Source organism: Salvelinus fontinalis, chromosome 33 (genome assembly GCF_029448725.1).
Source record: "Salvelinus fontinalis isolate EN_2023a chromosome 33, ASM2944872v1, whole genome shotgun sequence".
Classification (NCBI taxonomy): Eukaryota; Metazoa; Chordata; class Actinopteri; order Salmoniformes; family Salmonidae; genus Salvelinus; species Salvelinus fontinalis.
In genome coordinates, this window is record NC_074697.1 from 33231423 (window position 1) to 33254206 (window position 22784).

The 22784-nt window shown below is 52.2% G+C and overlaps 1 protein-coding gene across 4 annotated transcripts in view; it reads left to right on the forward strand.

Annotated features, from left to right (window-relative positions):
• LOC129832081 (BCAS3 microtubule associated cell migration factor-like) overlaps positions 1-22784 on the forward strand; it is a 326378-nt gene that overhangs the window by 111386 nt on the left and 192208 nt on the right. For 3 of the 4 annotated variants that reach the window (XM_055895829.1, XM_055895830.1, XM_055895832.1), the window contains exons 17-20: positions 212-256; positions 16088-16212; positions 16567-16732; positions 17019-17119. In XM_055895829.1, the coding sequence (XP_055751804.1) occupies positions 212-256; positions 16088-16212; positions 16567-16732; positions 17019-17119 (437 nt within the window). The remainder of the gene's footprint in view (positions 1-211; positions 257-16087; positions 16213-16566; positions 16733-17018; positions 17120-22784) is intronic. The other variant, XM_055895831.1, reaches the window with a different exon arrangement.

Here is a 22784-nt window from a genome sequence, read left to right on the forward strand (position 1 = left end):
CGTATGGTACTGCACTTTACAGAATGGTCTGAGTTGTTGAGGCAGGTCCCAGGTTTCAGATCAATTCTAACACGGACAGTTTGCTTCCTGCTTTATGTGTCTTGTACGCTTAAACAGACAGGTCAAGAATTTAAGCTGAAAAGTGTCTGACTGGCTAATAATGGTTTTTCCATCTATCTCTTCTTTGTGTATCTCTCCCTCCCCCATGAAGACCTTACCTCTTTGGGGCAGGATGTTTTGCCATTAAAACTCCATGGTGAGTTTCCCTCCTCACTACCTACCTACCTACCTAGCATGCTCTGTTGTTGCTCTGTCCTGGCTCAAGACAAAATCAAATGGCACCCTATTCTTTATTTAGTGTACTACTTCTGATCAGGGCCACATGGGCCCATGATCAAAATAATTGCACTTAATAGGCAATGAGGTGGCATTTGGGATGCAGTCAACGACATCCCATCTTTTCATTCTGTCTGAGTATATTGAGTGTATTTTCAACACGTTCTGTCAGTTTGTCTAGTTGTCATCCCTGAGGAAAACACCATGAAAGTTCTTCTCTTTTTTTGACACTCCTTTCCCCCCTATTTTTTTTTGTTCTGCAAAGTGTTAGATTTTCTTTTCTTGAAGTGAATTTGAGTTCACACTTTGGTTGGGTGATTTCATAAGATGATCGTATTGTGCCTCTTGCTAAATCTGACGTCAAGATTCACACCAAGCAACAATTGTATTCCACATAAACTGTCTATGGAATTGGGATACTGGTTTGATTTCTGGATCACTTTTTATGGAGGGGTAAACTCACAAACCCAGAGGTATGTTGTAACATCACTGGAACATTCTTGTCTGGCTACTTGTGATCTATTTAAACCCACCACTTCTTCATGACGGTAACCGAGGTCACTCTGTCTCTGTCTCTCCCCTGTTTCTCTCGCTCGTGCCCCGACTCTCTCGCTCGCGCCCCGACTCTCTCGCTCGCGCCCCGACTCTCTCGCTCGCGCCCCGACTCTCTCGCTCGCGCCCCGACTCTCTCGCTCGCGCCCCGACTCTCTCGCTCGCGCCCCGACTCTCTCGCTCGCGCCCCGACTCTCTCGCTCGCGCCCCGACTCTCTCGCTCGCGCCCCGACTCTCTCGCTCGCGCCCCGACTCTCTCGCTCGCGCCCCGACTCTCTCGCTCGCGCCCCGTCTCTCTCGCTCGCGCCCCGTCTCTCTCGCTCGCGCCCCGTCTCTGTCTCTCTCGCTCGCTCTCCCAGTCTCTCTCGCTCGCTCTCCCAGTCTCTCCCGCTCGCTCTCCCAGTCTCTCCCGCTCGCTCTCCCTGTCTCTCTCGCTCGCTCTCCCTGCATCTCTCGCTCGCTCTCCCTGTCTCTCTCGCTCGCTCTCCCTGCATCTCTCGCTCGCTCTCCCTGCATCTCTCGCTCGCTCTCCCTGTCTCGCTCGCTCGCTCTCCCTGTCTCGCTCGCTCGCTCTCCCTGTCTCTCTCGCTCGCTCTCCCTGTCTGTCTCGCTCGCTCTCCCTGTTTCGCTCGCTCTCCCCCTGGCTCCCCCGGTCTCGCTCGCTCGGGAGCGTGCGAGAGCACGCTTCCTCCGTCTCGCTCTCTAGCCCGCTCCCTCCGTCTCGCCCGCTCCCTCCGTCTCGCTCTCCCGCCCCCTCCGTCTCGCTCTCCCACTCCCGCCGCTTCGCTCGCCCGCTCTCTTGCTCGACTGCTCCCTCCATCTCGCTCACCCGCTCCCTCCGTCTCGCTCGCCCACTCCCTCTGTTTCGCTCGCTCTCCCCCTGGCTCCCCCGGTCTCGCTCGCTCGTCTCGCACGCTCCCTCCGTCTCGCTCGCTCCCTCCGTCTCGCTCGCTCCCTCCGTCTCGCTCGCTCCCTCCGTCTCGCTCGCTCCCTCCGTCTCGCTCGCTCCCTCTGTCTCTCCCGCCCCCTCCGTCTCGCTCTCCCACTCCCTCCGCCTCGCTCGCCCGCTCTCTTGCTCGCCCGCTCCCTCCGTCTCGCTCGCCCGCTCCCTCCGTATCGCTCGCCCGCTCCCTCCGTATCGCTCGCCCACTCCGTCCGCTCCCTCCATCTCGCTCGCCCACTCCCCCCGTCTCGCTCGCCCACTCCGTCCGCTCCCTCCATCTCGCTCGCCGGCTCCCCCGTCTCGCTCTCCCGCTCCCTCCGTCTTGCCCGCTCTCTTGCCCGCTCCCTCCGTCTCGCTCTCTCGCCCGCTCCCTCCGTCTCGCCCGCTCCCTCCGTCTCGCCCTCCGTCTCGCCCGCTCCCTCCGTCTCGCTCTCCGCCTCGCTCTCCCGCCCTCTCCGCCTCTCTCTCCCACTCCCTCCGTCTCGCCCGCTCCCCTCGTCTCGCCCACTCCCTCCGTCTCGCTCTCCCGCCCCCTCCGTCTCGCTCTCCCGCCCCCTCCGTCTCGCTCTCCCGCCCCCTCCGTCTCGCTCTCCCGCCCCCTCCGTCTCGCTCTCCCGCCCCCTCCGTCTCGCTCTCCCGCCCCCTCCGTCTCGCTCTCCCGCCCCCTCCGTCTCGCTCTCCCGCCCCCTCCGTCTCGCTCTCCCGCCCCCTCCGTCTCGCTCTCCCGCCCCCTCCGTCTCGCTCTCCCGCCCCCTCCGTCTCGCTCTCCCGCCCCCTCCGTCTCGCTCTCCCGCCCCCTCCGTCTCGCTCTCCCGCCCCCTCCGTCTCGCTCTCCCGCCCCCTCCGTCTCGCTCTCCCGCCCCCTCCGTCTCGCTCTCCCGCCCCCTCCGTCTCGCTCTCCCGCCCCCTCCGTCTCGCTCTCCCGCCCCCTCCGTCTCGCTCTCCCGCTCCCTCCGTCTCGCTCTCCCGCTCCCTCCGCCTCGCTCTCCCGCTCCCTCCGCCTCGCTCTCCCGCTCCCTCCGCCTCGCTCTCCCGCTCCCTCCGCCTCGCTCTCCCGCTCCCTCCGTCTCGCTCTCCCGCTCCCTCTCCCGCTCCCTCCGTCTCGCTCTCCCGCTCCCTCCGTCTCGTCCGCCCGCTCCCTCTGTCTCTCCCGCTCGCCCCCTCCTTCTCGCTCGCTCCCTCCCTCCCTCTGGCGCCCTCACTCGCTTCCTCCCTCTGGCTCGCTCGCTCCCTCCCTCCCTCTGGCGCCCTCACTCGCTTCCTCCCTCTGGCTCGCTCGCTCCCTCCTTCTCTCTCGCTCCCTCCCTCCCTCTGGCGCCCTCACTCGCTTCCTCCCTCTCTCTGGATCGCTCGCTCCCTCCCTCCCTCTGGATCGCTCGCTCCCTCCCTCCCTCTGGATCGCTCGCTCCCTCCCTCCCTCTGGATTGCTCGCTATCTCCCTCCCTCTGGCTCGCTCGCTCCCTCCCTCTGGCTCGCTCGCTCCCTCCCTCTAGCTCGCTCGCTCCCTCCCTCTAGCTCGCTCGCTCCCTCCCTCTAGCTCGCTCGCTCCCTCCCTCTTGCTCGCTCCCTCCCTCTTGCTCGCTCCCTCCCTCTTGCTCGCTCCCTCCCTCTTGCTCGCTCCCTCCCTCTTGCTCGCTCGCTCCCTCCCTCTTGCTCGCTCCCTCCCTGTTGCTCGCTCCCTCCCTCTGGCTCGCTCGCTCCCTCCCTCTGGCTCGCTCGCTCCCTCCCTCTGGCTTGCTCGCTCTCTCCCTCTGGCTCGCTCGCTCTCTCCCTCTGGCTCGCTCGCTCTCTCCCTCTGGCTCGCTCGCTCTCTCCCTCTCTGGCTCGCTCGCTCTCTCCCTCCCTCCCTCTCTGGTTCGCTCCCCCCTCGCTCCCTCTCTCGCTCTCTCCCTCTCTCTGGCTCCCTCCCTCCCTCTGGCTCCCTCCCTCTGTCTCGCTCGCTCCCTCCCTCCCTCTAGCTCGCTCCGGCTCGCTCCCTCCAGCTCGCTCCGGCTCGCTCCCTCCCTCCCTCTAGCTCGCTCCGGCTCGCTCCCTCGCTCCGGCTCGCTCGCTCTCTCTGTCTCGCTCGCTCGCTCTCTCTGTATCGCTCGCTCGCTCTCTCTGTATCGCTCACTCCCTCTGTCTCGCTTGCTCCCTCCCTCTGTCTCGCTCGCTCCCCCCCTCTGTCTCGCTCGCTCGCTCCCCCCCTCTGTCTCGCTCGCTCGCTCCCCCCCTCTGTCTCGCTCGCTCGCTCCCCCCCTCTGTCTCGCTCGCTCGCTCCCCCCCTCTGTCTCGCTCGCTCGCTCCCCCCTCTGTCTCGCTCGCTCGCTCCCCCCCTCTGTCTCGCTCGCTCGCTCCCCCCCTCTGTCTCGCTCGCTCGCTCCCCCCCTCTGTCTCGCTCGCTCGCTCCCCCCCTCTGTCTCGCTCGCTCGCTCCCCCCCTCTGTCTCGCTCGCTCGCTCCCCCCCTCTGTCTCGCTCGCTCGCTCCCCCCCTCTGTCTCGCTCGCTCGCTCCCCCCCTCTGTCTCGCTCGCTCCCCCCCTCTGTCTCGCTCGCTCCCCCCCTCTGTCTCGCTCGCTCCCCCCCTCTGTCTCGCTCGCTCCCCCCCTCTGTCTCGCTCGCTCCCCCCCTCTGTCTCGCTCGCTCCCCCCCTCTGTCTCGCTCGCTCCCCCCCTCTGTCTCGCTCCCTCCCCCCCTCTGTCTCGCTCCCTCCCCCCCTCTGCTCGCTCCCTCCCCCCCTCTGTCTCGCTCCCTCCCCCCCTCTGTCTCGCTCCCTCCCCCCCTCTGTCTCGCTCCCTCCCCCCCTCTGTCTCGCTCCCTCCCCCCCTCTGTCTCGCTCCCTCCCCCCCTGTCTCGCTCCCTCCCCCCCCTGTCTCGCACCCTCCCTCTGTCTCGCTCGCACCCTCCCTCTGTCTCGCTCGCTCGCTCCCTCTGTCTCGCTCGCTCGCTCCCTCTGTCTCGCTCGCTCGCTCCCTCTGTCTCGCTCGCTCGCTCGCTCTCTCTGTATCGCTCGCTCCCTCTGTCTCGATCCCTCCCTCTCCCTCCCTCCCTCCCTCCCTCCCTCCCTCCCTCCCTCTGGCTCGCTCACTCGCTCCCTCCCCCCCTCGGGCTCGCTCACTCACTCCTTCCCACTGGCTCTCTGGCTCGCTCCCTCCCTCTGGCTCGCTCGCTCCCTCTGGCTCGCTCGCTCCCTCCCTGTCTCGCTCGCTCCCTCCCTGTCTCGCTCACTCTCTTGCTTTTTATTTATTTCTCACACACTCATTCTCTCTTTTGCTGTTCACATTAAACCACAGACACTGTTTATTTAAGAATAATGCCTTTGTGTTGATCTCATGTTGTTCCTATTTGTGGTTTTATCGCCCTTTGTTATTTCTTGGCAATATCATTGAACAATCGGATGTGCGTGTGCATGCGTGAGTCCTAAATTGCACACAGCCTGTCCATTGTGAGCAGGCCTAATGTGGCTTTAGCCATCCGTCTATTTGGCGCCTTTTCTCTTTACATCAATTATATGAGGTAATTGGTTAATGTCATAAGTGTCATGTAATGAGGGATTTGCCTCCCTTTCTGGGAAAACAACGTAGTGCTTATGTGTGAACTTAGAGGAAAGCATTGTTGTCGACTTGGAATATGTCTGTTGATTTGTTATAGGCTTACATCATTTCCTTGATCCTTGAACATTTTGCAATAAGAGGTGGATCGTATAGTCATGAAAAAGCAGTTAGTGTTATTTTGTACGTACAGACATTTTACTATTCATGCTTCATTCTGTTTCGAATTCATCTAATTTACCTCAGTTGTGATGAAAGATATTTAATTTGATATAGCATTTTGTCATAGCCAATTGTCCTCAATGTAAATTACACAGCTGCGTGCAGGCCGATATGTTTAATATGGCGTTTTTGTGTCTACGCCGCTCAGTTTGGGCCTAAATGTACTGCGGTCGACAGAGGACATTACATTATCTAAGTTAACAATGAGTTTTCTAACAATGTAGCTCTCTAATACTCAGGAGGGCAGAAAGTCCAGTCTCTCTCTGTCAACGCTGTCTTGTGAAATCAGATGCTTACAAGCTTTTAAAAAGAAGCCCCATTATGACAGAGTCACTTATGGACAGATGATTGATTGGCTGGGCTCAACGGCGGTGCAGTGAACTTTTCCTCCTCCGACGACGAATCACTCTCTCAACCTTCTCTCGTTCCTCCGTGCCTGCCGACTCCCTCCATTCACTTTAGGAAATGAATAGCATGTGGACCTTCCCCAAGTCTTGGGTTTCCTCAGTTGTTGTGGCCAGTTACTCACTCATACTTTTTAATTTAAGCTTTTTCCCTCCCTCCCTCTCTCCCTCTCTTTCTCTCTCTCTCTCTCTCGCCCAGCCCAGCCCAGCCCAGCCCAGCCCAGCTAGGCTCTTAGTGATTTCAGAGCGGTATGCTTTTCAAAGGTACATCATTAGCATTTGTTAGCATGATGAACCCCCCCACAATGACAGTAACTGCCTGCCTTTTGCTCTGCCTTTGGCTCCAACTCAAGCGAGCTAGTTAAAGCACTATTGTTTCTGTAATGGTATTTGTACCCGAACTGAGGGCATAACAGATCATTTGTCAAACTTGATCATTCCAATGTGTTTTATAAACAGTAAGTGTGGTGTTTGGTCGGGCTATAGAGGATGTTGACATGAGGACCTGAACCTCTTTTCCTCTCCCATTTCTCACCCTATCCCCTAGAATGTAGGGCATTACATGTGTCAAACATAGTGTGTGTGTGTATATATGTGTCTGTGTGTATATAGGGAATAGGGTGTCATTAGGACACACCCAATGACACATACAGTAGCACGTCTGCCTCTTCTCTGAACCCTAATGATCCCTCATTCTCCTTCTCTGTGTCCCTCCTTTTTTTAACAGCTCAGGATGGAAGAGTGTGGCGAGTAACCTCTCTGACCACCGTTGTCCAATTACATGAGATCACACTAGACTAGCTGTTAAATATAGCCTCAGTGCTAACACCACATGGAACCTCCATCTAGGGCTGTTCTGGGGTGTGGCAGGCAGGCAGGGGATACAACCATCCCACAATAAATTCCTCTCTCAGTATTAGTGTGATGAGGAGGAACATTAGACATAGAGCGAGGAAAGGGGGTTGAAGTCTCTGATTCTGTGTGCATTCCAAATGACACCCTATTCTCTACATATGTGCACTCTGTTGACCAGGGGACACAGCCTCTAATTACTTCTCTGAGGTGCTAAAACTTCCAAATGGCCTCATCATTACAGCCTTCTGTCTGTAGCTCCAGCCTCCTGCCCCAAGGCCACCTTTGTTTTGGAAGGCTGCTTTAAAATAATAAATGTGACTTTGAAGGATCTGTCCTCCACATGGCTGGCCAAAGCTCTCTCTCTCTCTCTCTATGCCCAGCCACTGATACATATTAAACATGGGCTTTGCGTCCGCTCCTCTCACCCCCGTTTAGCGTTCCACTGTGTGTTTCCCAAATTATTCCCTATGTAGTGCCCTACTTTTGACCAGAACCCTATGGGCCCTGGTAAAATTGTATATAGTGAATATGGTGCTGTTTTGGATGCACCCACTGGTCTGTTCTACCCTACAGCCCCCCTGCTCTTAGTCGCTGGACGAGCCCACAGATGTGCGGCTCTATCGGATTTGTTTACGGCGAGGGCCCTGAAAATAAATGGAGGCTGTCAGCCGCTGCTCTTGCCCTGCCCCCCTCCCGTCCCCTTGATGGCGCCTCATGTTCGCCTCAGCCCTGTAATGCCAAACAACTTTGATGGTGGATGTCGCAGATTGAATTATGCCCCTGAGGAAAAGCTATTAGCTCAGTCAAGAGTCCTCATTTGTTAAATGAAAAGTGGAAATGACATGCGAGTAGTCTCTTCAGTGAATTAAAGTTGCAGAGAAAATGAAGTCTCTTCCTAATAGCACAAAAAAAACATTTTGTGGGGAGAGAGGAGAGAAAAAAGGGATTTGGCTTCAGTTTAGTGACATCCATCGCCCCCCTCTCTCCCCCGTTCCACTCGGTATACTTATTTTTCATAGTTTATTGATATTGGGTTATATTTTTCATTTTATTCCTCTTTCCTGACCGGTTCCTCTGTACCATATGGAGTCCAGAGTACGGTGTCTGTCTGTCTCTGTCTGCCTGTCTGTTTTAGTCTGGCCTCTGTCACAGGGTAAAAACCTCAACACTTTCAAGCCACTTCAAGTGAGGCCGAGAGGAAAATAATGATTTGAAACGCAGATGAATAAACGTTTGCGGCCATTTCTACTCAGAGAGCCAAGCTGTGATCCCACTCCCATTGGCAGACGGTGGTAACCCAGGATTCTTCAAAGGGAGAGCAGCCGCTCTAGCTGATCAGTATGGAGAGACAAGGAGAACTTATCACAGTCTGTGGTGTGTGTGTTTGGGCATACATACGTGTGTGTGTGTGTGTGTTAGTACCCAGGCCAGCCCTGCAGCATAGCTCCTTGCAGCCTTCTTCTCTTCTCATCCACAGCTCTATAAGATTTTATTTGTCATTGGGCCTTTCCCCTCAATTCATGAAAATATTTACTTTTTAAACAATGTTATTTCTTGATGTATTACTCAAGCCTGCCTCGGCCCAAAGGCAACGGTTTATAGCGGCGCTAGAAAATACCTTTCTTCACACCATACACAGCGCCGTGTGGCAAACGCGCCAGCATGAGATTTCACCCCAAAACCAAAGTCAAGCCACTCTGGAATAGGATTTGTGTTTCCTGAGGATATTGAAACCGGTTGACCACAAGCTTTGAGGATTTCAATTTTTTTCCAGTACGTGAGATAGGAAGCAGAACATTGGAGAGATGGTAGTAAGCCTCACTAAAGAAAGCTCTGTTCTGACTAACACATACCCCAACCATTCATCAGCTCCCATATCATTGATTCTGTTAACGAGAGATCCAGAGCGTGGAACAGGATTTGTTGTTTCCCATCTTCACCATATTAGTCATACTTTGATGCAGATGTTGTGTTAGATGTTGATAAACAGAGAGAGAGAGAGTGACTGGAAGAGAAAACGTAGAGAGAGAGTGACTGGAAGAGAAAACGTAGAGAGAGAGTGACTGGAAGAGAAAACGTAGAGAGAGAGTGACTGGAAGAGAAAACGTAGAGAGAGAGTGACTGGAAGAGAAAACGTAGAGAGAGAGTGACTGGAAGAGAAAACGTAGAGAGAGAGTGACTGGAAGAGAAAACGTAGAGAGAGAGTGACTGGAAGAGAAAACGTAGAGAGAGAGTGACTGGAAGAGAAAACGTAGAGAGAGAGTGACTGGAAGAGAAAACGTAGAGAGAGAGTGACTGGAAGAGAAACCGTAGAGAGAGAGTGACTGGAAGAGAAACCGTAGAGAGAGAGTGACTGGAAGAGAAACCGTAGAGAGAGAGTGACTGGAAGAGAAACCGTAGAGAGAGAGTGACTGGAAGAGAAACCGTAGAGAGAGAGTGACTGGAAGAGAAACCGTAGAGAGAGAGTGACTGGAAGAGAAACCGTAGAGAGAGAGTGACTGGAAGAGAAACCGTAGAGAGAGAGTGACTGGAAGAGAAACCGTAGAGAGAGAGTGACTGGAAGAGAAACCGTAGAGAGAGAGTGACTGGAAGAGAAACCGTAGAGAGAGAGTGACTGGAAGAGAAACCGTAGAGAGAGAGTGACTGGAAGAGAAACCGTAGAGAGAGAGTGACTGGAAGAGAAACCGTAGAGAGAGAGTGACTGGAAGAGAAACCGTAGAGAGAGAGTGACTGGAAGAGAAACCGTAGAGAGAGAGTGACTGGAAGAGAAACCGTAGAGAGAGAGTGACTGGAAGAGAAACCGTAGAGAGAGAGTGACTGGAAGAGAAACCGTAGAGAGAGAGTGACTGGAAGAGAAACCGTAGAGAGAGAGTGACTGGAAGAGAAACCGTAGAGAGAGAGTGACTGGAAGAGAAACCGTAGAGAGAGAGTGACTGGAAGAGAAACCGTAGAGAGAGAGTGACTGGAAGAGAAACCGTAGAGAGAGAGTGACTGGAAGAGAAACCGTAGAGAGAGAGTGACTGGAAGAGAAACCGTAGAGAGAGAGTGACTGGAAGAGAAACCGTAGAGAGAGAGTGACTGGAAGAGAAACCGTAGAGAGAGAGTGACTGGAAGAGAAACCGTAGAGAGAGAGTGACTGGAAGAGAAACCGTAGAGAGAGAGTGACTGGAAGAGAAACCGTAGAGAGAGAGTGACTGGAAGAGAAACCGTAGAGAGAGAGTGACTGGAAGAGAAACCGTAGAGAGAGAGTGACTGGAAGAGAAACCGTAGAGAGAGAGTGACTGGAAGAGAAACCGTAGAGAGAGAGTGACTGGAAGAGAAACCGTAGAGAGAGAGTGACTGGAAGAGAAACCGTAGAGAGAGAGTGACTGGAAGAGAAACCGTAGAGAGAGAGTGACTGGAAGAGAAACCGTAGAGAGAGAGTGACTGGAAGAGAAACCGTAGAGAGAGAGTGACTGGAAGAGAAACCGTAGAGAGAGAGTGACTGGAAGAGAAACCGTAGAGAGAGAGTGACTGGAAGAGAAACCGTAGAGAGAGAGTGACTGGAAGAGAAACCGTAGAGAGAGAGTGACTGGAAGAGAAACCGTAGAGAGAGAGTGACTGGAAGAGAAACCGTAGAGAGAGAGTGACTGGAAGAGAAACCGTAGAGAGAGAGTGACTGGAAGAGAAACCGTAGAGAGAGAGTGACTGGAAGAGAAACCGTAGAGAGAGAGTGACTGGAAGAGAAACCGTAGAGAGAGAGTGACTGGAAGAGAAACCGTAGAGAGAGAGTGACTGGAAGAGAAACCGTAGAGAGAGAGTGACTGGAAGAGAAACCGTAGAGAGAGAGTGACTGGAAGAGAAACCGTAGAGAGAGAGTGACTGGAAGAGAAACCGTAGAGAGAGAGTGACTGGAAGAGAAACCGTAGAGAGAGAGTGACTGGAAGAGAAACCGTAGAGAGAGAGTGACTGGAAGAGAAACCGTAGAGAGAGAGTGACTGGAAGAGAAACCGTAGAGAGAGAGTGACTGGAAGAGAAACCGTAGAGAGAGAGTGACTGGAAGAGAAACCGTAGAGAGAGAGTGACTGGAAGAGAAACCGTAGAGAGAGAGTGACTGGAAGAGAAACCGTAGAGAGAGAGTGACTGGAAGAGAAACCGTAGAGAGAGAGTGACTGGAAGAGAAACCGTAGAGAGAGAGTGACTGGAAGAGAAACCGTAGAGAGAGAGTGACTGGAAGAGAAACCGTAGAGAGAGAGTGACTGGAAGAGAAACCGTAGAGAGAGAGTGACTGGAAGAGAAACCGTAGAGAGAGAGTGACTGGAAGAGGAACCGTAGAGAGAGAGTGACTGGAAGAGGAACCGTAGAGAGAGAGTGACTGGAAGAGGAACCGTAGAGAGAGAGTGACTGGAAGAGGAACCGTAGAGAGAGAGTGACTGGAAGAGGAACCGTAGAGAGAGAGTGACTGGAAGAGGAACCGTAGAGAGAGAGTGACTGGAAGAGGAACCGTAGAGAGAGAGTGACTGGAAGAGGAACCGTAGAGAGAGAGTGACTGGAAGAGGAACCGTAGAGAGAGAGTGACTGGAAGAGGAACCGTAGAGAGAGAGTGACTGGAAGAGGAACCGTAGAGAGAGAGTGACTGGAAGAGGAACCGTAGAGAGAGAGTGACTGGAAGAGGAACCGTAGAGAGAGAGTGACTGGAAGAGGAACCGTAGAGAGAGAGTGACTGGAAGAGGAACCGTAGAGAGAGAGTGACTGGAAGAGGAACCGTAGAGAGAGAGTGACTGGAAGAGGAACCGTAGAGAGAGAGTGACTGGAAGAGGAACCGTAGAGAGAGAGTGACTGGAAGAGGAACCGTAGAGAGAGAGTGACTGGAAGAGGAACCGTAGAGAGAGAGTGACTGGAAGAGGAACCGTAGAGAGAGAGTGACTGGAAGAGGAACCGTAGAGAGAGAGTGACTGGAAGAGGAACCGTAGAGAGAGAGTGACTGGAAGAGGAACCGTAGAGAGAGAGTGACTGGAAGAGGAACCGTAGAGAGAGAGTGACTGGAAGAGGAACCGTAGAGAGAGAGTGACTGGAAGAGGAACCGTAGAGAGAGAGTGACTGGAAGAGGAACCGTAGAGAGAGAGTGACTGGAAGAGGAACCGTAGAGAGAGAGTGACTGGAAGAGGAACCGTAGAGAGAGAGTGACTGGAAGAGGAACCGTAGAGAGAGAGTGACTGGAAGAGGAACCGTAGAGAGAGAGTGACTGGAAGAGGAACCGTAGAGAGAGAGTGACTGGAAGAGGAACCGTAGAGAGAGAGTGACTGGAAGAGGAACCGTAGAGAGAGAGTGACTGGAAGAGGAACCGTAGAGAGAGTGACTGGAAGAGGAACCGTAGAGAGAGAGTGACTGGAAGAGGAACCGTAGAGAGAGTGACTGGAAGAGGAACCGTAGAGAGAGAGTGACTGGAAGAGGAACCGTAGAGAGAGAGTGACTGGAAGAGGAACCGTAGAGAGAGTGACTGGAAGAGGAACCGTAGAGAGAGAGTGACTGGAAGAGGAACCGTAGAGAGAGAGTGACTGGAAGAGGAACCGTAGAGAGAGAGTGACTGGAAGAGGAACCGTAGAGAGAGAGTGACTGGAAGAGAAAACGTAGAGAGAGAGTGACTGGAAGAGAAAACGTAGAGAGAGAGTGACTGGAAGAGAAAACGTAGAGAGAGAGAGACTGAATGAGAAAACGTAGAGAGAGAGTGACTGAATGAGAAAACGTAGAGAGAGAGTGACTGGAAGAGAAAACGTAGAGAGAGAGTGACTGGAAGAGAAAACGTAGAGAGAGAGTGACTGGAAGAGAAAACGTAGAGAGAGTGACTGGAAGAGAAAACGTAGAGAGAGAGTGACTGGAAGAGAAAACGTAGAGAGAGAGTGACTGGAAGAGAAAACGTAGAGAGAGAGTGACTGGAAGAGAAAACGTAGAGAGAGAGTGACTGGAAGAGAAAACGTAGAGAGAGAGTGACTGGAAGAGAAAACGTAGAGAGAGAGTGACTGGAAGAGAAAACGTAGAGAGAGAGTGACTGGAAGAGAAAACGTAGAGAGAGAGTGACTGGAAGAGAAAACGTAGAGAGAGAGTGACTGAATGAGAACGTAAAGAGAGAGAGACTGAATGAGAAAACGTAGAGAGAGAGTGACTGAATGAGAAAAGGTATAGAGAGAGAGTGACTGAATGAGAAAACGTAGAGAGAGAGTGACTGAATGAGAAAACGTAGAGAGAGAGTGACTGAATGAGAAAAGGGAGAGGGAGGGCGCAGTGAGAAGAATGCAGTGTGCTGTATTGGCTGACCCCTTGCCGTCCGGCCGAGGCTCTGATGTTTTCATGGCTCTATCTCCTGGACACGCTGACAGACAATCGGACGGATGGACAGATCCGAGAAGGAGAGAGAGGGCTGTCACGAACCGGCTCAAAGCCCGTAACAAAAGGGAGACAACGTGGAGATAAGGAATAACAAAATATATTTATTAACTAAGGTAACCTAAATGCAATTAACAATGGTGTGTGTAATCAGTAATGTAAGTGAGTGTTTTGCATGCATGAATGTGATAATGCGGTATGTTGAAAGGTGCTAAAGCAAACAACCAAAAAGCCACAACAAAATCTATGACGGTGTCTGCATGGAGAGAGTCTCCTCCATGAATGGGGAAGTGGTGTATTTATCCTGGGAGACACCGGGCCCAGGTGTTTCCCATGTAGCTGACGACCCTCCCAACTCCGCCCACCGGCATCCTAATAAGGAAACAAGAACAAAGAGAGAATACGGCAGACAGAGTGGGAGGGTCGTCACAGGGCCGTAGAGTTAGCCAAGGCAATATCCTGACATGTTCCTATCAATCTCTCATCAGCTAGCACGGCTTACTGTAGATATTTGGTTATTCAGCCTCCCCCTTTATCCAACACTAATAAATACACAGCCACTAAGGCCTTCCCCCCGTTCTACCCAGAAACACCCATCACACGGTGTCGGCTAAACAAAGACATCAACATCTCCCCTCATCCTGTGAGTCATTTACCAGCTGCTGACAGTTATAAGGGAAGAGGAGGGAGAGTTGAGGCCCACAACAGGTCATTCAACACCTATTAGTGTGTCAGGCTGTGTTAGTGTGTCAGGCTGTGTTAGTGTGTCAGGCTATGTTAGTGTGTCAGGCTATGTTAGTGTGTCAGGCTGTGTTAGTGTGTCAGGCTATGTTAGTGTGTCAGGCTATGTTAGTGTGTCAGGCTATGTTAGTGTGTCAGGTTGAGGCTGTGAGGGCAAGGATAGTTCCAGTACTGGACAGTATGCTGTCACACTGGATTCAACAGAACCACTTTGGGGTAGATAGTATGGAAAATGTTTGAGGAATTGATCAGAAGTGAATTGTTGAATATTGCATTTCAAATAGAGAATTTTCATGTTCCAAAATCTTGGACTGTGTGTGTGCACAGTGGGTTGTGTGTATTCAAGCGAGCTGGCGTGAGTGTATGTATTAGTGAGGTCTTCCTGGTTAGATCAGAGGTGAACCTCTCCTGTGTTGGTGTGTCAAACTGTGTTGGTGTGTCCGACTGTGTCAGGCCCTTCAGCCTCCATCCACTCTACAGGGTTCAGCTGTTAATACCAGGCCGGGGGTTTTACTGTCCACCTCGGTTATAGAGCTGGACAATAATACCAGGCCGGGGGTTTTACTGTCCACCTCGGTTATAGAGCTGGACAATAATACCAGGCCGGGGGTTTTACTGTCCACCTCGGTTATAGAGCTGGACAATAATACCAGGCCGGGGGTTTTACTGTCCACCTCGGTTATAGAGCTGGACAATAATACCAGGCCGGGGGTTTTACTGTCCACCTCGGTTATAGAGCTGGACAATAATACCAGGCCGGGGGTTTTACTGTCCACCTCGGTTATAGAGCTGGACAATAATACCAGGCCGGGGGGTTTTACTGTCCACCTCGGTTATAGAGCTGGACAATAATACCAGGCCGGGGGTTTTACTGTCCACCTCGGTTATAGAGCTGGACAATAATACCAGGCCGGGGGTTTTACTGTCCACCTCGGTTATAGAGCTGGACAATAATACCAGGCCGGGGGTTTTACTGTCCACCTCGGTTATAGAGCTGGACAATAATACCAGGCCGGGGGTTTTACTGTCCACCTCGGTTATAGAGCTGGACAATAATACCAGGCCGGGGGTTTTACTGTCCACCTCGGTTATAGAGCTGGACAATAATACCAGGCCGGGGGTTTTACTGTCCACCTGGGTTATAGAGCTGGACAATAATACCAGGCCGGGGGTTTTACTGTCCACCTGGGTTATAGAGCTGGACAATAATACCAGGCCGCTCCGCTACTGTTCTCCCATCACAAGCATATGCAGCCGTATCACCATACTGAACCTTTCCTTTCCTGTGTTGGCTTTCATCCAAACGGTCGTGACATGTCTGAATAATCCAATAACTCCCAGTAAATTCTCTCAAACGGCTAACTCAAAGTGAGACTAGGGGAAGCAGCTGGAAGACTAGCAGCATTCGAGACTCATGTTCAAGCAAGTGATAATCATTATGGCATCCTCGGGTATTCGCTGAAACTCATTTCTATTCATGTGTGTGTTTTCCGGCGTGTGGGTATTGGCCTGTGTGGACAAACCCAGTCCTCAGTACAGTCAATGGTCAGGCCAGCCTGTAGTGGTTTCAGTGTACATGACATGCTTCATGACAAAAGGAAGGACGTCATCAACCAGCAGCACAGGCTTTAAAATACCATAGACATCCTCTACAGAGCTGATCTACTGGCATGGGAATAATCAGACAGAGACACACGTTACGGGAGGAAATATCCTGTATTATGTCTAATGCTGTTTTTAATTGGCTGAATGGTAGAGACCAATACATAAATCATTTGTCCAAACACCGGCACAGTGAAATTGGAGACAATTCAGAGCAAAAAAGATTTCTGTCTTCTATTTTTTTTTTGCTACCAATGCACTTCATTTTAAGTCATGCTCATCTCTTTATTTTGTTAAATCGCATGAAGTGTAATTGTATTAAAAGCTTGGCTTGTTCTTTGTTCACAGATGTGGCAGTGTTTGAACTTGAATATCTCAAACCAGATTGGGCATTATTCTCTCATTCTTTAACTGCAGCTTTAGTTCATCTAACAACTCAAACCGCCAGCCTTTATTTTCCCCAAGAGGAGTACCCTGTGTCCCCTCAGCTGTGTTCTCCTACCCACTCACCCCCTCTCTCTTTCGCTCTTTCTCCTGCAGCAAAGCCAAGCCTCCCCCCCAGATCTCCCCCAGTAAGTCTTGTGGAGGAGAGTTCTGTGTGGCTGCTGTCTTTGCTGCCTCACGCTCCTGGTACATGACCAACCCCAACATGAAGAGAGAGAAAGGTAAGGAGGGGTTGCTTTGGCTTTGTACCATTATGTTTATCATTAGATATCCCACTAGGTCATTAGTATCCTAGCTGTTACCCCCAAAACCACCATCACGCTAAAACACTTTCATTTCGTTTTAATTTGGCAAAATGTAGAAGTTTAAAATCTGTGAGAATCGTAAATACCATTTGCCTTGGATCTGTGTGTTGACCCCTCTTAGCCCCCTGTGTAGACCCAACATTAAGGTCAAGGAAGTACAAACCCACTCAGGGAGATGCTGGGCGAAGTAGACAAAACACTTAGCAATGTCACAACAACATGCTCCTCTTACTTTGTAACGTTGACCTGTTGACCTCCCCTGTTCCTCAGATCAGTCCAGCCGGTCAGTGGTGGAGTCCCTCTATATCCTCAGTTGCTATGGCACCCTAGTGGAGCATGTCCTGGAGCCTCGGCCAATCAGCACAGCCCAGAAGATCAGCGATGACACACCCCTGGAGCTCAACACATGTCCACGGGCCTGCTGGAGCCTGGCCAGGTAACTGACCCTTCCTAACACACACACACACACACACACACACACACACACACACACACACACACACACACACACACACACCCTCCGTTTCCCCCCCCTCTGCTAAGCTGTGGTTCATGTTATGAAGATTTACATACATTACTGTATAACTGCACAATATATTACTGTATGTGATTTATACAGTAGTGCACTACATTGGGAATAGGGTGCCATTTGGGAGAGATCCTGAGATGTTCTCTGTAATTGACTGTGTGTTTCTCTCCTGTGTTGTGTTTGGTTGTTACAGGACTCCACTGTGGAATGAGCTGCAGCCTCCCTTTCTCTCCAACCACCCTCTGGTGCTGGCATCTGACCTGGTGCAGTGTTACCAATACCTCCTGGCTGGATGTAAGTGGTATACACTGTGTGTGTGTATATGTACTATTTGTACGTGTGTGTGCACCAAGCGCCATTAGTCCGGTGCCAGAGCTGATTCCTACTGATTGTTCTCAGTGGGAGATTGTCTTCACCCTCTTATTGGTGACATGCTGAGAGGAGGACCGTTTCAGTCCTCCTCCATTACTTCCCTGTTCCCTCTTAAAACCCTCAGTGGAGATCAGACATCAGTCCACCTGAGTCGTGCCTCAGATCTCTTATCACACAAACTATCAGCTTTTCATCCGTTCCGTCTGTACGGCGCTTTCCATCAAGTCTTTGTCACTGTGTGTCTCTGTGTCTGCCTCCTCTGGACAAGGCAGCATGACAACGCTAACAGCTCAACCAACTCCACTCAACTCATTCAAATGAAGCCGATTAGCCAGCCTCAACTCCTCCTAACTCAGTAACAAATACAAAGAGCACCGAGCACTTCAGTTTGATATGTGACAGGCTGCGGAGGCTGGAGATGGCAGAGGGAAGAGGAGGGCGACTCTGGAGGGCAGAGTGTACACGGATGGCCACACATTTAACTTATCCTCTGTTATAAGTGTGCGTTGTTGCATTAGCTGCATAATCATAAACATACATCAGTAATTATCTCCTGAAGTGCCGTTGGGGCAAATCCCCTTCTCCTCCCGTGTGCCTGTTCTTCTGTCTCCTCTATTCTACGCTAAATTGGGTAGCCTCCCAAATGGCACCCTATTCCCTACTTAGTGTACTACTTTTGACCTGCGTCCTATGGTCAACAGTAGTGCACTATAGGGAATAGGGTGCCATTTGGGAGGTAGACATTCTCCCAGTGCTCAGGGCTGAGCGGGTAGGATATTTTCTCAAATGAGTTCTAATAGTCCTTTCTAGTGTCTTCATCAGAGCGATGAAGTCAAGTTGGTGTGACGGGCCGGCAGCGGGCATCGGCGCTGGGTTTAGTGTGACTTGGTCCTGTGAGAGGGCACAATGGGCCAGACAGAGGGCACAATGGGCCAGACAGAGGGCACAATGATTTAGTCTCAGTGCTCTCTCACATTTAGTTCCAATTAGTGATGTCCAAAATATCACCGCCCGCCCGCCCCACCTTGTCTGTCTCTCCCTCGCCCCCGTTCCTCCTGCCAGCTGAGCAGCACCAACCCTGTCAAGCTCACACACCCAGGTCAATACAATATGCACTCACTTAATTTGCCGTCTTGTACTTCTACCCATTGCTCCGCTCCACCCCCGGGCGTTTTCTGCATGCTGCTACGGCTCACGGAGTGCCACCTTTCATTCCTCCGCGTTGCACCCGTTCTGTTTCATAACACTGTGCGTCCACTCCGCTCACCAGCGGATGGCTGGGCAGAGATGAAGTGATCCGGGGGGGGGGGGGGGGGGGTTGGGGGGGGGGGGGGGGCGCAATCTGACCCGGGGATGCATTATACTCAGCCACACAACAGAACACACACTGTTGGCTCTTGTTGTCCTTCTCCAGTGGTGTGTAAAGATGAGAGTTTATGTAGGGAGAAGCTGCTGCTCTCCACCCTGCTCCAATACAAACTTCACTATCAGGGTCTAGTTTACGTAGTAGATACTACCCCAAATGTCAACAAGCAGAAGGAGTGAGTGACGGGAGAAGGAAGGGATAGGGAAGCGAAGAAAACAGAGAAATTGAGAGACATGGAGGAGATGAAAGAGAGGTCGCAAAGAGAAATATGGAGAGAGGGAGGGAGCGAGGCAGGGGGGTATGATAAATCACTGGTACCTTTTTTAGATCTGCAAATTAGTGTGTATTCAGGGACCTAGCTGGGTTCCACAACCTTCTAGAGCATGGGGTTAGAGTGTTTACATGGTGTGTGATTGACAGCTGCTGCTGTCTCTATATTGGATGACCGGTGTGATTAAAAATGCATGTTGCTGTGGAGGGATGGAGCTCAGAGAGGAGCCTCGCAGGCTGGTGATTAAAAGCAGCGGTGGCGCCAGTTCATGGTCACTATCTCTACCTGTCCGTCTGCCCACCCCACTAGCACCGCTCTGGGCTCGCTCTGCTCTGCCACAGCCTGGTAAACAGCAACTCCACTACACTGCTGGGGATGATAAGAGACAGAGAGAGAGAGGTACACACACACACACACACACACACACACACACACACACAGAGAGGCAGACAGACTCTCGCAGACAGACTCTCGCAGACAGACTCTCGCAGACAGACTCTCGCAGACAGACGCTCGCAGACAGACGCTCGCAGACAGACAGACACTCGCAGACAGACAGACAGACACTCGCAGACAGACAGACAGACACTCGCAGACAGACAGACAGACACTCGCAGACAGACAGACAGACACTCGCAGACAGACAGACAGACACTCGCAGACAGACAGACAGACACTCGCAGACAGACAGACAGACACTCGCAGACAGACAGACAGACACTCGCAGACAGACAGACAGACACTCGCAGACAGACAGACAGACACTCGCAGACAGACAGACAGACACTCGCAGACAGACAGACAGACACTCGCAGACAGACAGACAGACACTCGCAGACAGACAGACAGACACTCGCAGACACACAGACAGACACTCGCAGACACACAGACAGACACTCGCAGACACACAGACAGACACTCGCAGACACACAGACAGACACTCGCAGACACACAGACAGACACTCGCAGACACACAAAACACACACTCACTCGCAGACACACAAAACACTCACTCACTCGCAGACACACAAAACACTCACTCACTCGCAGACACACAAAACACACACACTCACTCGCAGACACACAAAACACTCACTCACTCGCAGACACACAAAACACTCACTCACTCGCAGACACACAAAACACTCACTCACTCACTCGCAGACACACAAAACACTCACTCACTCACTCGCAGACACACAAAACACTCACTCACTCACTCGCAGACACACAAAACACTCACTCACTCACTCGCAGACACACAAAACACTCACTCACTCACTCGCAGACACACAAAACACTCACTCACTCACTCGCAGACACACAAAACACTCACTCACTCACTCGCAGACACACAAAACACACACACTCACTCGCAGACACACAAAACACACACACTCACTCGCAGACACACAAAACACACACACTCACTCGCAGACACACAAACACACACACTCACTCGCAGACACACAAAACACACACACTCACTCGCAGACACACAAAACACACACACTCACTCGCAGACACACAAAACACACACACTCACTCGCAGACACACAAAACACACACACTCACTCGCAGACACACAAAACACACACACTCACTCGCAGACACACAAAACACACACACTCACTCGCAGACACACAAAACACACACACTCACTCGCAGACACACAAAACACACACACTCACTCGCAGACACACAAAACACACACACTCACTCGCAGACACACAAAACACACACACTCACTCGCAGACACACAAAACACACACACTCACTCGCAGACACACAAAACACACACACTCACTCGCAGACACACAAAACACACACACTCACTCGCAGACACACAAAACACACACACTCACTCGCAGACACACAAAACACACACACTCACTCGCAGACACACAAAACACACACACTCACTCGCAGACACACAAAACACACACACTCACTCGCAGACACACAAAACACACACACTCACTCGCAGACACACAAAACACACACACTCACTCGCAGACACACAAAACACACACACTCACTCGCAGACACACAAAACACACACACTCACTCGCAGACACACAAAACACACACACTCCCTCGCAGACACACAAAACACACACACTCCCTCGCAGACACACAAAACACACACACTCCCTCTCAGACACACAAAACACACACACTCCCTCGCAGACACACAAAACACACACACTCCCTCGCAGACACACAAAACACACACACTCCCTCGCAGACACACAAAACACACACACTCCCTCGCAGACACACAAAACACACACACTCCCTCGCAGACACACAAAACACACACACTCCCTCGCAGACACACAAAACACACACACTCCCTCGCAGACACACAAAACACACACACTCCCTCGCAGACACACAAAACACACACACTCCCTCGCAGACACACAAAACACACACACTCCCTCGCAGACACACAAAACACACACACTCCCTCGCAGACACACAAAACACACACACTCACTCGCAGACACACAAAACACACACACTCACTCGCAGACACACAAAACACACCCACTCACTCGCAGACACACAAAACACACCCACTCACTCGCAGACACACAAAACACACCCACTCCCTCGCAGACACACAAAACACACCCACTCCCTCGCAGACACACAAAACACACCCACTCCCTCGCAGACACACACACACACACACTCCCTCGCAGACACACACACACACACACACCCACTCCTTCGCAGACACACACACACACACACACCCACTCCCTCGCAGACACACACACACACACACACACCCACTCCCTCGCAGACACACACACACACACACACACCCACTCCCTCGCAGACACACACACACACCCACTCCCTCGCAGACACACAAAACACACCCACTCCCTCGCAGACACACAAAACACACCCACTCCCTCGCAGACACACAAAACACACCCACTCCCTCGCAGACACACAAAACACACACACTCCCTCGCAGACACACAAAACACACACACTCCCTCGCAGACACACAAAACACACACACTCCCTCGCAGACACACAAAACACACACACTCCCTCGCAGACACACAAAACACACACACTCACTCGCAGACACACAAAACACACACACTCACTCGCTGACACACAAAACACACACACTCACTCGCAGACACACAAAACACACACACTCACTCGCAGACACACAAAACACACACACTCACTCGCAGACACACAAAACACACACACTCACTCGCAGACACACAAAACACACCCACTCACTCGCAGACACACAAAACACACCCACTCCCTCGCAGACACACAAAACACACACACTCCCTCGCAGACACACACACACACACCCACTCCCTCGCAGACACACACACACACACACACCCACTCCCTCGCAGACACACACACACACACACACACCCACTCACTCGCAGACACACACACACACACACACACACCCACTCCCTCGCAGACACACACACACACACACACACACACCCACTCCCTCGCAGACACACACACACACACACACCCACTCCCTCGCAGACACACACACACACACACACCCACTCCCTCGCAGACACACACACACACACACCCACTCCCTCGCAGACACACACACACACACCCACTCCCTCGCAGACACACACACACACACACACACACACACACACACACACACACACTCCCTCGTAGACACACACACACACACACACACACACACACACACACACACACACTCACTCGCAGACACACACACACACACACACTCACTCGCAGACACACACACACACACACACACACACACTCACTCGCAGACACACACACACACACACACTCACTCGCAGACACACACACACACACACACACACACACACACACACACTCGCAGACACACAAAACACACACACTCACTCGCAGACACACAAAACACACACACT